Genomic DNA, 15,686 nt, shown 5'->3' with positions numbered 1-15,686 from the left:
TTTTAATAAGGGCTAGATAAAGGGAAAATGAGAGTTTAGCAGAGGGGCTGATCAAAAGTTGGTTTCTGAAGTGTTTATCTAAATTGTTCTATTATTAATAAAAACTTGGGAGTCAGATATTGGGGTAAAAACCTGATAGAGCAAGAAAACAGCAGAGGAATAACCAGCTGACCCTGTCTCCAAGCTTCTCTATCACAAGGGCCAGTGACTCTTTCCAAGTCTCTCCCTATTATTTCCTGTGCCTCCCTATCATATCCTGGGTCCTCCAAAAATCTCTATAGCTAATTCTGGTCAGCTGGTCATTGACTCCACCCCCACCCGATTCAAGGTTAACTTTATTAATATTTTTGGCATGTGACAGTATGATCAAATATCCTGCAACAGGTTTCTATCCTTCTCCCTTTACCAACTATATTAACTCATAAGACCAAAACCCCTTCAACGAAACAATGATACTGACAAACTTCAGTCATGGAAAAGGTAAATTGAATACAGATGCCCATGCCATTTACTCTACAGAAATTATTTTTCAGCTGACTTTGCAAAGTCATCAAGAGGTCAATCTGCTTTCACTCAGTAAGATGTACTTCTCTGCTTCTGTTATTCAATGTCTATGGTAATCTGTTGCTAGATTAGTTTTTCACAATGTTGTCAATGATGTGTGACTGAACGTAAGGAAGATTTGGGCTATACAAATACTCAGGGAATCTGTCAGGCTTTCCACACATATTCAGTGATGTTACAAGCATGAGGAATGACAGCATAGAGATCATGTTAACCTTCACAAATCCTACAACCTCAAAGATCACACCAGAGACCAAGTGACAAGTTTCCTAAGACATGTCCCCCACCATGCCTATCTCTCTTACCTAATACACAGGAGGAGTTCAGTCTGGTCAGGGAGTACATGACTTTGCTCCAGCACTGTGAGATTGCTCATTGACTGGCACTGGGATGTTGGCACTGGGTTCTAGCCCTGCTCAGAGGACACTCTCTGTCACAGCTGAGTGAGACCAAAAGGATTATGGTTTGACACATACAATAGGCAAACAGGAGACATATGTTTTGCCATAGGGATCTGAATTTGTGCCCAAAGCCCAACATTTAATAGGATAACACTTGACACAATTTAATTCTCTGTGACTATAAATACATACAATAAGATACAAGAAAACCCAAATAGTTCACACTGCTTGTTGATTTCAGGATTTGTGTGCAGCAATTACTGTAATAAAGGTACTCATGCCTGGTGCAAAGTAACATTCACTTTACAAAGGCATGATTCCTCCAGCTCTGACATCTTTAGTTTAATTCTCAGAAACGGGCAGATTCCTGGCATGCAAGATACTGGAATTTCTTTTGACAACTAGAAAAGCATTTGAACAAATCTTCAATCCACTTCCAGCGTAAATGATATTAATATAAGTGTTGCTCAGTTTTTGTCAAGCTGACACAGGCTGGAGCCATCAGGGAAGAGAGACTCTCAGTTATGAAAATGCCTTGATAGACTGGCCTGTGGGCAAGTCTGATGGGCATTTTCTTGACTAATTATTGATTTTATTGTGGGAGATCTCAATCCATTGTGGGAGGTAGCACCACTGGGCAGGTAGTCTTGGGTCACACACACACACACACACACACACACACACACACACACAGACTGGGCAAAACCAGTAAGCAGCACTCTCCATAGCCTCTGCTTCAGTTTCTGCCTCCAGGTCCTGCCTTCTGTCCTGACTTTCCTCAGGGATGGACGACGACTTGGAAGTGTGAGATGAAATAAGCACTTTCCTACCCATGCTGCTTTTGGTTATTATTTTATCAGACCAATAGTAAGTAAAGGAAGCCTATGCATGAATTCCTAGGATGACTATTACTGAGATTACTATAAACACTACCATTTAATCAGACAAAACAACCATATAAGGAGATGTGCACAGAACTGAGAGGTTCTTCACTTCACTTGGATGTACACATTCCTGATCAGCTACAGAGGCAGTTAAGACTGGTGAGCAAGCCAGGAACACTCCTAACACAGCCTAGAGGAGAAGGAGGCACAGGAACACAATGCAGTGTGGGATGTACATAATAAGGATGTTTTCAGGGGAGCAAGATATGTTTTTACAGTAATATATTCCTCATACAATCACCAACACATTAACTCCCTGAAAGGTTTTTAAATTGATATTGTAGATTAGCATTCAGCATAATGACTATCCTAAGATGAAACCCATTACTTTGTATACAGTTAGGGTGTTTACCCCAGAGAGAGAATGCATTCCAGGGGAAGTGGGCATTTCATTTATTCTTGAAAATTCAAGAATAAATAAGGACTTAGCCAGCCTTAAGATTAATGGGAATGTAATGAGACACAGACCTGAGGCAAACCTCAAATGTGTTAGGGCTAAACAAAAGAAAACCTATAATAAAAACAGAGAAGGCAAGGCATTCCACTAAAGCCGAGTTTTATTTAAGACATGTGGTCTTGCTCAAAATTTTTAAATCAAATATTTTGAAGTCAATATCTTCTGGATAATATAGAAATATGTTTCATAAAATCCAATTTCTGATTTTGAAGGGTATACACAAGAGTAAAATTTTATTATGGATATTTTTATACTGCTATCAGTCAAACAGTGTCACCTTGCCTCTCCAAAATAGTCAACCCCAGAAGAATCTGCTCTTTGATATCGAATGAAGGATTTCATGAACAAACATGTAAGAATTATTGTTGCTTTCCTTCTCCACTGAAATATCTAGAGATGAAAGGAGAAAATGGAAATGTGATGTTTTTAAGAAACATTCCTCTACAAGGCCATTACTAATTCTTACTTTCTTATTATAGGCTCTATTTGGTCTGTCTTTCATCTAGGTGTACTTGCAGGTCCCATTACCTCCAAGATCACAGCTGCATATTAGCAGCGTAGATGGGCATCTAGAAAGGGTGTTAGGAATGACCAGCCACCTTGATGCCGATCAGCCAAAAAAGGGACTCAAACTGTGACTTTTGTTCCCCAGACTTTGAAGACAAGCTCACTTTGTAAAATCATGAAGCATTCAAAGAACCAAGGTAAAGAAACAGATATTAAGGAGGGACAAAATAATATTTTTAATGGTTCAATTTGTTTACTGTCTTTCTTAATTGACTATAAGGTGTGCGGAAGAGCTGAGTGGTGTCATCACCAGAACCAGTGCCCTGAGCTTTACCTGGAATTTGTTATGTGAAATGTCTTCAAAAAGTTTAATAAATGAAGAAATGATTGAAAGATTAAGCTGCATGAAACTGAGTTGTAAGCCAACATGCATAAGGAGATGCATATATAAGAAAGTCACGTTAAAATACTTGTCTTGGGCATTTTTTTAAAACAAAAATTCAGTAGTTTAAGGGATTAAGTCTCACTAAAGGTGGTCTCTCCTGAGGATACTGTAAAGCAGTTTATCAAAAGTTTGTTCCTGGGCTTTCAAAAAGTCACTGGGGCTGAAGTTAAAACAGGAGGAGCAAAATCAGTGTAGGAAAATGATGATGATGATGATGATGATGATGATGATGATGATGATGATGACGATAAATCTGAGCTGATTCAAGGCTGCTAAGATGAACATGCGAGCCAAGCAGATGCCTCTTTGGTTTTTGTCTTATGGTTTGAACATCTGGATGATGTTATGATGCTCACAGTATAAATGGAAAAATAAACACTGCACAAATGACCTTGACAATCATAAGTCAGTCCTATAACACCCCTGCCCCCCAACCCTAAAGAAAACCAAAGAAAGGCAATCATGGTGCTGTGGTAACAAGGCATCTTTAAAACCCGACCCAAAATATGACTCCTACCCTCACCTTACCCCATGCCACAAGCTACAATGTTCACAATGGATTTTCAGATTTCACAACGGTATTTAGAACTTTCAAAATCATGTAAAAATTTCAACACTTCATCTGGCTGCAGCATATTAAAATTGTTTCAGTTTATTTTAGGCATTAGGCCCTTGATTCTTACACATAAGGACCCGAAGACTCAAGTCAGCACCAAGTCAGTGGCTTTTGAGTCCGAGGAAATGTGCAGAGCTACTGTTTCCATCTCTCTCAGTGGGGACTTCAGTTAATGCCAGGTGCCGAGCACCAGACAACAGTCAAAAGTCAAGGAAGCCAGTTCAGGTATCCTGAGTCTGGAACATTTAGTAAATAGCAATAGAAAAGCATTGGAGCTGACACAGAACAGGCAGTGCCCAGTAGAAAAGCAACTTTTAAAACGGAGTCATCTCAGGGCTAGAGAGACTGCTCAGCAGTTTAAAAGCCCTGGCTCCTTCTGTAGAACGCTCAGTTCTCAGCACCCACATGACACATGGTGGCTCACAACCATCTGTAACTCCAGTTCCGGGGGATCTGACTCCCCCTTCTGGCTTCTGCAGGCACTGCATGAATATGGTGCACATACATTCAGGCAAACACTCATACACATAAAATGAAAATAAATCTTAATAAAAAATAAAATAAAATTGAATAGTCTCTTTTCCTCCACCCATCATTTCCACACTATGTAGTTTTCCTATATCTTGTTTAGGAATAGATAATTACTTTCAAGAGTGAAAGAGAACCAGTATTTGATGGAGATTTAAAAAAAATCTTGAGAGGGCTGGAGAGATGGCTCAGAGGTTAAGAGCACTGGTTGCTCTTCCAGAGGTCCTGGGTTCAATTCCCAGCACCCATATGGTGGCTCACAATCATCTATAGTGGGATCTGATGCCCTCTTCTGGTATAAAGTTGTCATACATGCACATAGAGCACTCATATAAATCAATCAATCAATCTTAGGGCTGGAGAGATGGCTCAGCAGTTAAGAGCACAAACTGTTTTTCCAGAGGTCCTGAGTTTAATTCCCAGCAACCACATGGTGGCTTACAGCCATCTGTAATGAGATCTGGTGCCTTCTTCTGGCCTGCAGGCATACATGCAGACAGAATACTGAATACATAATAAATAAATAAATCTTTAAAATAAAAATCTTGAGAACTGGATGCAAATAGAAAGTGTGACTGATACAGATATGTGAGTGGTCTAGGTATAGACATTAGTGGTCTAGATATAGATGTGAGTGGTCTAGGTACAGATGTGAATAGTCTAGATACAGATGTGAGTGGTCTAGATATAGATGTGAGTGGTCTAGATATAGATGTGAGTGGTCTAGGTACAGATGTGAATAGTCTAGGTACAGATGTGAGTGGTCTAGGTATAGACATTAGTGATCTAGGTATAGACGTGAGTGGTTTAGATTTCTTCATTGAAAACATCAAAATCTACCAAAATTCCATTGGAAAGTTATTCCCTAAAACTAACTCTCCGGCCTCCTATTACTGACAGATCACGAAGGTAAGCAAACATAAGAATGCTCCAATATATTCATTTACTGTTGAACAAAAGACTCTTTCTGTATTAATTCCTAATAATACATTCAAGTGCAATAGTTTATAATTAATTAATAGTCCTCACACCCACCCACATGTTAGTCCTCCTATGAAATTGTAAGGAAAATATTTCAAATATATACATATATGAACAGTATAAAATCAATTTTATTAAGTAAATGAGGGAACTCAAGAAGCTCTGTGAGTGACCATCAAGAGTCTAGAGTCTAGACTGACAAGTTATAAATGGTAGAGTCAAAATTCTCCCCCTGGTCTGGGGGAATCCAAAATTTGCTAGCTTCCCATCTTATTACAAGTGAGCATACAAGCTTTCTCGCAGATGCCAGAAGCAACTTCCAATTATTGAACCACTTACCACTATTCTCCAGCGTGGAGATAATTATGAATCTGGCCAACATGAAATGCCACCTACTTCCAAGAGAATAAAAATGCCGTTAAGTGTAACACAACTTTTGGCGTAGCGCTGGCTTGTCAGGGATGAGATTCCATCTCATTGATGGATCGTGTCTGGCAACACTCACCTCTTTTTGACGGTACTTAATGGCTAATTTTAGCCTCGCAAGATCATTTCCACTCTGTTCTTCGATCAGACTATTGTCATCGCGGTAATTAAGAATGATTTCCAGCTCTCTGGAACTCCGTGTCTGATCTAGGAGGTCCTTAGCAAATTGTTTGCATTGTCTAGACAGCTCCTCGTATTCCGACTTGAATTCATTCTCCACCTTGCTCAGTTCCTGCAGCTCCCAGCTCAGTTGAAAGGCGGTGAGGAAAGGGTCTTCGCTTGACAGGGCGATGAGCGAGGGACTGGCCAATGCCTTGTAGATGTTGAGCCTGGACCTCGAGTGCCTGAGACTGTCCACATCTGAGCTGGAGACACACTCAACACAATTACAGCGGACCTCGTGGGGTCTGGGCACTGAGACACCTTTCTGGACCAAAAGTTTGATTATCTCATAATTATTTGTATGTGCGGCCAAGATGATAGGTGTGATGTCTGGAGTGAATTCAGAGAACTGCTTATCAAGGAGAATGGGAGGCACCTGGGGAGAGAACAAAGCAGAGGTGTGGGTGCATGCTCATTTCTTAAAGCTTCTGAATTTCAAGCAGCCCAGGGCAGCTGTGCTGAGCCAGGATCATAAATCATTTGTCATGTTTCCTTTCAGGACAGACTTTTTTCCCCACAAAAGACAAAAAAAAAATCAAGAAAAAACTTAACCCCATTATAATAAAACAACCTCCCTACAAAATAAATTGTGACTTTTTTCTAAAATATTAAAATAGGTGGCCATGGAAAGTGTTTACTAGATGAAAAACCTTCCTTACTCCTAATTTATTTGTTAACAGATAATCTTTTTTTTCCCCCACAGACACTGACTTGATAATCAAGAAATAAATTAAAAAAAATAGAGTTGCTTTAAAACCAAGATCCTGGGGCTGGAGAGACGGCTCAGTGGTTAAGAGCACTGGCTGCTCTTCCAGAGGACCCAAGTTCAATTTTCAGCACCCACATGGTGGCTCACAACCATCTGTAACTCCAGTTCCAAGGGGTCCAGTGCCTTTTTCTGGCCTCTGTGAGCATGAAACACACATGGTACACATATATGCCTGCAGGTGAACACTCATGCAGAGTTTGAATGTTTCCCTTAGGCTTACTGTAAAGACAATGATGTTTCTAACTGGGTCGCTTTAACATCACACAGCCCTGGAGTTATCTGCACACACAGAGACTGTATTCCCTCAGAGAGCAACTGCTGTTCCCAGAAGTCATCCATGTTCTTCATGGGGAAGCCGTATGACTCCAACCTGAGGCACACAGAACTTTCAAAATCTTTAGTGTAATACTTTACCTAATTTTAGAAGTATCTGTCATTAGAATATGTATTTTTGTATACTAATAACGTAATAGACAATTTTAAGACTGAAATTCATCAAAATGTGACATCTACCCAATCTGTCTTTGTACCTTTGTATGCAGAATTTGTTAGAATATGTCATACTTACAGAATAAAAATGTGCACATAGTATTATTTTGTGCATCACAGATGTTAAAAATAACATCCATCTCCTTTGTTTGTTTATTTGTTTTCAAGACAGGATCTCACTATGTAGCTCTGACTATCCTGTAACTCACTATGTAAACTAGGCTGGCTTTGAACTCACCATTCCTGGGTAGTATCCACATTCTAATATGGGTATTTTTCTTAATTGGGCAAGTAACATGTAAACAGGTTTCTAACTCTGTTTCGTGTAGAATAGTTTGCCTTATAACATGAAGTTTCCATGACTCAAAAATCTTTTGCATGCTCTAGCAGACAGTACAGGAATGGAAGTTTTGTCAAACAGGCACTTTTTTTCTAATGAAAATTGTTTGGGTTCTGCGATTTCATTTTGTTCTCAATGTAATATACTAACACATTTTTATAAAAACTCAGAATATAAATACTTTTTCTCCCCCATACATGCAGATTTCTTTGACTTTCTAATTCAAATCAATTTAAAGTTAATTTTAAAATCCAATGAATAGATGTTATTTAGAATTTAAAAATTCATACACACACCCAAGTATACACAGGCATATTTCTGCATGAGCTTAGACAAAAACAAGTGGCTTTTATATGAATGAATCAGTTAATGAACAGATGGATGGACCAATGGATGGATGGATGGATGGAAGATGGATCACTTAAGTTACAATCTTATCCAATCAAATTCAACTGTATCATTTCAGGGCCAACCTACTGCTCCAAATGAGTAAGAGGTGTGCAGATAGCCAACATACAGCAATGCAACTCTGGTTTCAGTGTAAGCTAAGGATTTACTTGCGTGCCCATAGCCAGTCCATGAAGCAAAGATGGCGGGGCCTTCTGGGCAGCTACAACTTTAAATGCACTAGCAGTTGGATCAGACACATGATGAAACCTTGATCTAGGAACAGGATGAAAGGCAGCTGAAAGTGAACTGACCACTTTTACATGCTTATTGCTCTAAATGCAGAGCTCACAAAATTTGTGTGGCATGAACTCACAAAATCTGAGGCTGCTTGTGGAGTCTAATGCAGAAAGAACACTATCCCAAATAAGGATTGCTGTGCACTGTATAGGGAAAAATAACAGGTACATGTAATATGTACATGCATATATGTGTACATACACTTCTCTACTAATATCTTCAGTGGAGGTAATGAAAGGTAATCTAACTGATTGTGAATTAGTGATCAGCATATCAAAAACATGATATAATAATAATGCCATCAAAACTGATTTTTTTACCTAGATTCATAATTTAAAGGAACTGCATATGTCATTTAGGAGCTAGAAAAATTGAAATATCATATATCTCTTCCTAGTTCATATATGTATTTTTTTAATCTATCATATCTTAAGTTGAACTATTTACATACAGACAGCACTTGGTGGGTTTAAACAACACATGAAATTGGGAGATACAAGTGGTTGGGGTGGGATGAACCAGAAAGGAGGGAGTGGCTGTGGATTTCATCAAAACACATTATACACATATATGAAATTTCAAGACAATAAAAAGTGCCTTAAGTCCCACTGAATTGAAATAAGAAGACAACTCCATGAAGGGTTTTTATTGCAAAGCACTGATCAAACAGTTCTCATTTAGAGAGGAAACTGAAAAATTAGACATTCAGAAAAGGAAAGTATCACATTTAATTTTTGAAACAATGTAGTTATTTTTAATGAAAGAAAGAATGTTCAACCCTTATGACTGTTAGACACCATCAAGTAGAAAGAGTAAACCATAACATATATGCTGGGTTTCTTCATAAAGGAGATATCTGGCAAATGTCTCATATAAGTAAAAGAAATTTAAGGAGAAATCAAAAGCTAAATGAGGCATAAACAACAAGGAAGATTCCTATTCCTAAGATATGCTCAGTCTGTAGAGGATGGACCGGACCTCTGATGTGTTGAAACAACGGCACAGGCTTAGACATGTCTAAGATCCCATGCTCCCAAGGTTTAAAAAACAATGCATTTAAATAATCAGAGTTACAGACTGGATGAGGAAAGAAGCTACAGTTTTGAGTATTCTCACTACAAGGAAATCACAAATGACTCAGGTGCCGGGTCTGCTTAGCGTGCAGACATGCTCCCTAAACTTGAATAATTATACATGTCAAAACTAAATTGTAAGAAGGAAATGAGGCAAATCTGCCTCTGACAGCTCACAAGGTCCTGTGCTCGGTAAAGCTACCAGACCCTGTGTTCAATGCACTCACAAGGTCCCGTGCAGTGTTCATGGAGCAAAAATCAATGAGTTTCTCTAAATTAGCAATATGTAAAACAGAACATATTATACAGAGAGTTTTTAACATGGAAATTATTTAATGATAAAATATATAGCAATGATGAATGTGGTAAAGAAAATTAAAAACCAGAAGAAAAAGTAGAATCATATTATATGGAATAAGATCCAAATATGGAATAAATCTATTGGCAATAGATGATGGTTAGAAGACAGACACACAACCGGCCACAGCACAGAAAATTAGGCACAGCAGAACGCCCAGCCTTCAGTGGGAATATATACTTCAGTTCCTCCTCCTCCTCCTCCTAAGGCTCAGAGATCATTGAGGAAGTAGAAAGACTGAAGAGGCAGAGGTGGTGTGAATACAGGAAAGAGTGTCTGCAGGTCACAGCAAGGCAGCTGCAACCTGCCCAGGACCCAGGCAAGCCTGATGAAGAGAGGAGGGAGGAACCAAATCCCATCCCCAGCCAAGGAGCTATTAGCAGTGCTGAGAGAGGGAGTCAGTTTTCTCTAGGAGTGTACCTCTGATAAGCAGACCACAGTCCAGTGGAAGGCTCCACATACAGGAACACTTGGTCAGTACTAATTTATCTTGATAGTTCTTTTAAATTCTTCTCTCATATATTACATCTTGAACATAATTTCCCCTCCCTCTTCCCCTCCCAGTCCCTCTGCCCACCTCACCCCATCCACTCCCCCTCCTTTCCCTATAGAAAAGGGCAGGCTCCTAGGGATAGGTTTGAAACAAAGGACACTAAGTTGTATGGATAGTAAAGGGGGCACAGAGAGTGGGAGAGGGGGTTGAATATGGTTGAAACACATTGTACAAAATTATCAAAAAAATTAATGAGTTTACCCAATAGAAATGAGGAAAATATAAACATGTCTGATCTATAAACTATGGGGGAAATCATAAAATCATCATTATGTCAAGTTCCATAAAAATATATGTATTTTATACCATTTTGTTAGAATCTTTTTATATTAGAAGTTGATGGAATAATAAACACTAGTTAATATGTAGGAATTATCTAAGAATAACTAAAAATTATGATACAGAATATGCTTCAAGAATATAGCAAAAAACATGAATTGCTTGAACAGTTACTTTACAGGAATGATCCCTGAGGATTATCTCTAATATCTCTGCATGTGAACAGAGGAGCTGTACTCTTAAGGAAAAGCAGATCATTTATTAAATGACACTAACAGTTTTCCACCCAAACTAAATTACGTCTCTAATTCAGTTTATAACATTAAATTTGATATGAAGTAAATGTTTAAATATTAAAACCAAAAAGCAACATAATTTTAGAAAAATAAATAAATAGTTATGTAGCCCTGGGGTTAAGGAGAAATCTTTAAGAAAAATGTAAACATGGAATTGAAACCTGAATATTTTATTATTCAGTCCTTGCATGCAATGTTGAAAAATCTCAAGTATAATCTCAGAAAATGAGCTAATAAACAACAGTAAAGGACACATGACACAGGAAACACACTTACTGTACCCAATTCCTAGAGTGGCGGCGAACCTAAAAAAAAGTTCTGTGCCAGGGAAGAGACACAGGGACAGTTCTAAACATCTTCCTCACAGGAGAAAAATCAAATCAAATCAAAATGCCAGGCTATTTCTCATTAGCAGCCACACAAAGGAAAACTAAAAGAATATGAAAACATACTATGCTTCTACCATGTTGCCACATTTGAAATGCTATGGAGACAAGTTCCATCACTGGCAGAATGTGAGTTGCTATAGTCTGTTAGAGGGTATCTGCTGCTTATGTGAGTTCTGAAACCCACACTTGTCATGCCTGAGAACATTTCACCCAGACAGGCATGGTGACAATATTTTGCTACACAATGACCCTCTGAGGCACCAGGTTCTGCATCCAGATTCAACAAAGCACACATCAAAGGCTTTTGAAAAAACATTTCTACTGGGGATGGAGAGATGGCTCAGGGCTTAAGAGCACTTACTACTCTTGCAGAGGCCCTGGGTACAATTCCCAGTATCCACGTGGTGGTTCATAGCTGTCTGTAGCCTCAGTTCCAAGGGATCTGATACCCTCTTCTAGCCTATGTATGCACTGAACACACATGTGCATATACAAATATGCAGGCAAAACATTTATACACATAAAAATAATAAATAAATGAATGAATGAATAAATGTTTTTGTAATATGCATCTACACTGAATATATACAAACTTTTTTGGTTATTCTTGCTCCCTAAGTAAAAATTCTAACTAATTGTGGATAATTTATACTGCATTAGGTATCATAAATTAATTTGAAGGAGCATGTGTAGAGTTAATATGCCAATGCTGTGCCCTTTTATATAAAGAACTGAAGCACCCCAGAGGTCACCCATGCTAAGAGAATCCAGTCTCCCATGGATAACAAAAGGAGACTGTGTCACTGTTTGTCATGATAGAAATTTTGGACTCACTTGCATATTTTTCAAAAGATAAACATTTGAGAAAAGCATAATTTTTGTGCATTAAATATTACATCAGATATTTGAAGCAGAAAATATTATTGTCTGCGTTGCTCTAGGGATGTCCCTAACATCTCATTTTGTAATGCTGGAGAACTGTAATATAGTTGTTTATGTAAAGGCTCCCTTTTTTAGGTTCATTAAACATTAGTTGAACATCTACACTGTACCAGACATGACCATTGTCTTACTCTGTTGTACCACAATATCTCATTTAGTGAGCAAAGACTCCAGTCATCAGAGGGACCTGGCATGTCAGCATTTCCTTCATATCACATTTCAGTGGCCAGGACATTGCAACATCGAATGTCTGTTCATAGTTTCCTGGCTGATTTTTACTTTTCTTTCCTCTTTACCCAACTGTATCAAACACCAGAACACAGTCCAAACATTCTCAGAGCAATGACAAACACAGTAAAGGTTGGCTGCATTTCCCTGGCTTTTCTTGCCTTCAGTGTGGGCAGGTGAAAGGAGGGGTAGTATTAATTACCCATGAGAGAAGAGAGACAAGCACTTTAAAAAACTGGTGAGAACAGAAGTACATACTATACACAATTCTATTTTCTTGTTTCCTTAAAGGCTCTTTATATGCAGTGGACCTCCCAAGTAAGTGATGTACCTAACTTAAACATTAATGACATGTGTGTCCATTTTCACCTCTGCAAATAATTTTAATTATTAATCACTAATACATTTATTTTAAATTATATTAAACATACTACTTTATGGTAGGCTTACATAAAGTCCTTCTTCAAACAAAAAATACTGACCAAGAGAAACGCCGTTGACTTGGGGAAGTTCAGGGGGCACGTGGGAAAATCAACACTGTGAGAACTTTGATGGCAGATTTTAGAGATAGGAATACTTGTGCCAAGTGTAATAGGTTATGGACAAATCCATTTCAGCTAGTTGACAGTATCATGTAAATGTGCCTAGAATCTAATGATAATGATATTAGTCACAGTTAACACATATGAAACACCTGTGCTGTGGCTGGTGCTGAGAACTTGTGTGTCACCTTGGTCAATCTTCAGGATTATAGTTTTGAGATAAATGTTCTGTTTTATACAAATTAGAATGTCAAGTCTTTGTGAAATTAATTAAGTACCTTGTCCATGGTCACACAGAAATCCATAAAGCCTGACTCTAGACTCTAAATTCTTCAATATATTAGACACTCCTTGTAGCCAGAAGGTTTCTCCAGAAAAAAAAAAAAGATTCTAAAATGGAGCTAAAAATAGCTTCCTAGTTGTGTTTCTCATGCAAGCCATGAGCTACAGAATGATGGGTTCACAGCAGTGTGTGGGTTTGATCTGCATCATGACAGATTCCTGCCGAAGTACACAGTAGCATCTCTAAGCCACACAGCACATTGCGTGGTGGATTCAGCTTTTGCTAGTACAGGAAAAAAAAAGGTTTCTGGGCTGTTGGATAGAGGCATGGACCCACTGATTCACAGAGTCAGCCATGAGCATGGTTCCCCCAGAGCTGGCGGTGAATGTATTTCCACCACGTTGGAAAGCTGAAGTGGGTGGAGCCAGCAGCCAAAGCTGCCATTAAGACAGATTCAGATGGGATAAATCCTAAACAGTTTACAATGTGTGTAAAAACGTACATAGGCTTGAAAGAGAGAGGAAAAAGAATATAGACAGTTATATAAAGAAATAGAAAGTTTTAAAAAATAAAGTCTTTAAGAGGCAATAAAAGTAATATAAAAAATAAGTCACGTAAAGATGGATATTACACAGAGAATCTGGTTTGTGTTATCTTTGGGATTTTTAACTGCAGAAAGACATTTGATTGTAAAGGCTGCTGAGTCAAGACAATATATGTACTTTAAAGATATCTTGACTTCAAAATTTGTGTCTAAGATTACATTGCTTTAGAAAAGAGGTTCTTCTTTTGTTTCCACAGAAGATGAGAACCTGTGGATTGTTTCCAAGCTAATACAGTTTGATCAACCAAGACTCCCTGAAAGGTCTCCAGTGATACCATGGCCCAGATGACCCAACATCCAAAACAGCTTCAAAGCAACTGGCTCAGACAATACAGCCTCACAGACTACTACATCCAAGATTTAGCTATAATTATTAATTTTCTCATGATCCCAGTGCCAGTGTCCCCATCCAGCAGGAAGCAGTATGAGAAACTATGCCCACATTCCCCCCCCAAAAAATGGACTATGAATGTTTGTCTTTGTTTAGGGGGTTGGTTACAAATTGTTATTGGTCATAGTCAATCTCTTTCTAAAAGAAAAAAGGAGGATATGATATAGAAATGTATGATACAGATATAATAGAATGGAAATGTAGATTATTGAATCTACTTTTAAAGAGCAACAACTTGCTTAAAATATTTTACATTGCTATGGATTTTAGTTTATTGATACAAATTCAAAGTTAATTTTGTTATACTGTATATATATTTCTACTCTTATTTAAGGTATTATGTTTATACAACTCATTTAAAATTGTAATATATAATTAAGAAATACAGATTAATAATTAATCATCTATGATAATCAAACTTATAGTCATGTTAGTTAAGTTTTCTAGGTATACATAGGTATATTTCAATTAGGTAGGTAATCTTCAAACACTTCAAAGACCTACAGAATATGGCATTTAAAATGTTTTAAAAACTTAGACTTTCTGGACAGTGAGACACGTCTGCTCCTGGCAGCACTGATTTACTTCAGAGAGGAGGATGGGCATCGAAGACACTCCATATGAAGTTTACCTTCTTCTTGGCAGAACTGGCCTTTTGGGCAAGAAACTGTTCTTGCCTGAACTGCTTGACAAAATGTTATATCGACTGGACATGCAGGACCCATGGAAAAATGACCACTGAATTTGCCAAACCAAGGCAAAATGGTCCTTCAGGTTCCTGCTTTGCAGAGGAGACTGTGAGACATTCTGCAGGACACAGGGAAAAGCATCTGAGAAATTCAAGACCTATAAGCGGAAGATGGATGCCCTAGCATTGCAGAGGAACTTTGGGTGACTGTCCAGGCAGCCAACTGTCTCTGTCATTGTAGATTTGTGGAAGTTGTGTACAATGCTCTTCCTGTTTACTTAGGTAATATTATATGCTTCTGAGGCCTTTGATGCAGTTGAAGACTAGGTAGTTATAATTTTCCTTGGTTATGATAAAAGATAAATTAGATATGAAACTTTAGACTCATAAATATAGGATAGATGACAGAATATTTTCTTTAATTTTGCCACATACAAATAAACTAGATATTGTAACTGTAATTCTTGCTTGATAACTGTTTTGCTATATGGAATTTTGCTAGGTTAAAGTTAAAACCTTCCTTGTGTTTAGACAGAAAAGGGGAAGTGATGGGGGAATATCTTTCTGTATGCTGTGAATGTATACTGCTCTGATTGGTTGATAAATAAAGCCATTTGACCTATGGCAAGGCAGCTTAGAGGCAGAAAGGAAATCCAAACAGAGAGACAGGAAGGGAAAGAAGAG

The 15,686-nt window shown here is 38.1% G+C and overlaps 1 protein-coding gene across 3 annotated transcripts in view; it reads right to left on the bottom strand.

Annotated features, from left to right (window-relative positions):
* The window catches only part of Trpc4 (transient receptor potential cation channel subfamily C member 4), a 178,327-nt gene that overhangs the window by 95,881 nt on the left and 66,760 nt on the right, over window positions 1-15,686 (bottom strand). For all 3 annotated transcript variants that reach the window (XM_052731055.1, XM_052731056.1, XM_052731054.1), the window contains exon 3: window positions 5,949-6,467. In XM_052731055.1, the coding sequence (XP_052587015.1) occupies window positions 5,949-6,467 (519 nt within the window). The remainder of the gene's footprint in view (window positions 1-5,948; window positions 6,468-15,686) is intronic.

Source organism: Peromyscus californicus, unplaced genomic scaffold, assembly GCF_007827085.1.
Source record: "Peromyscus californicus insignis strain IS unplaced genomic scaffold, ASM782708v3 Scaffold_9__1_contigs__length_137607984, whole genome shotgun sequence".
Classification (NCBI taxonomy): Eukaryota; Metazoa; Chordata; class Mammalia; order Rodentia; family Cricetidae; genus Peromyscus; species Peromyscus californicus.
This window is presented reverse-complemented; position numbering and strand designations above follow the sequence as displayed.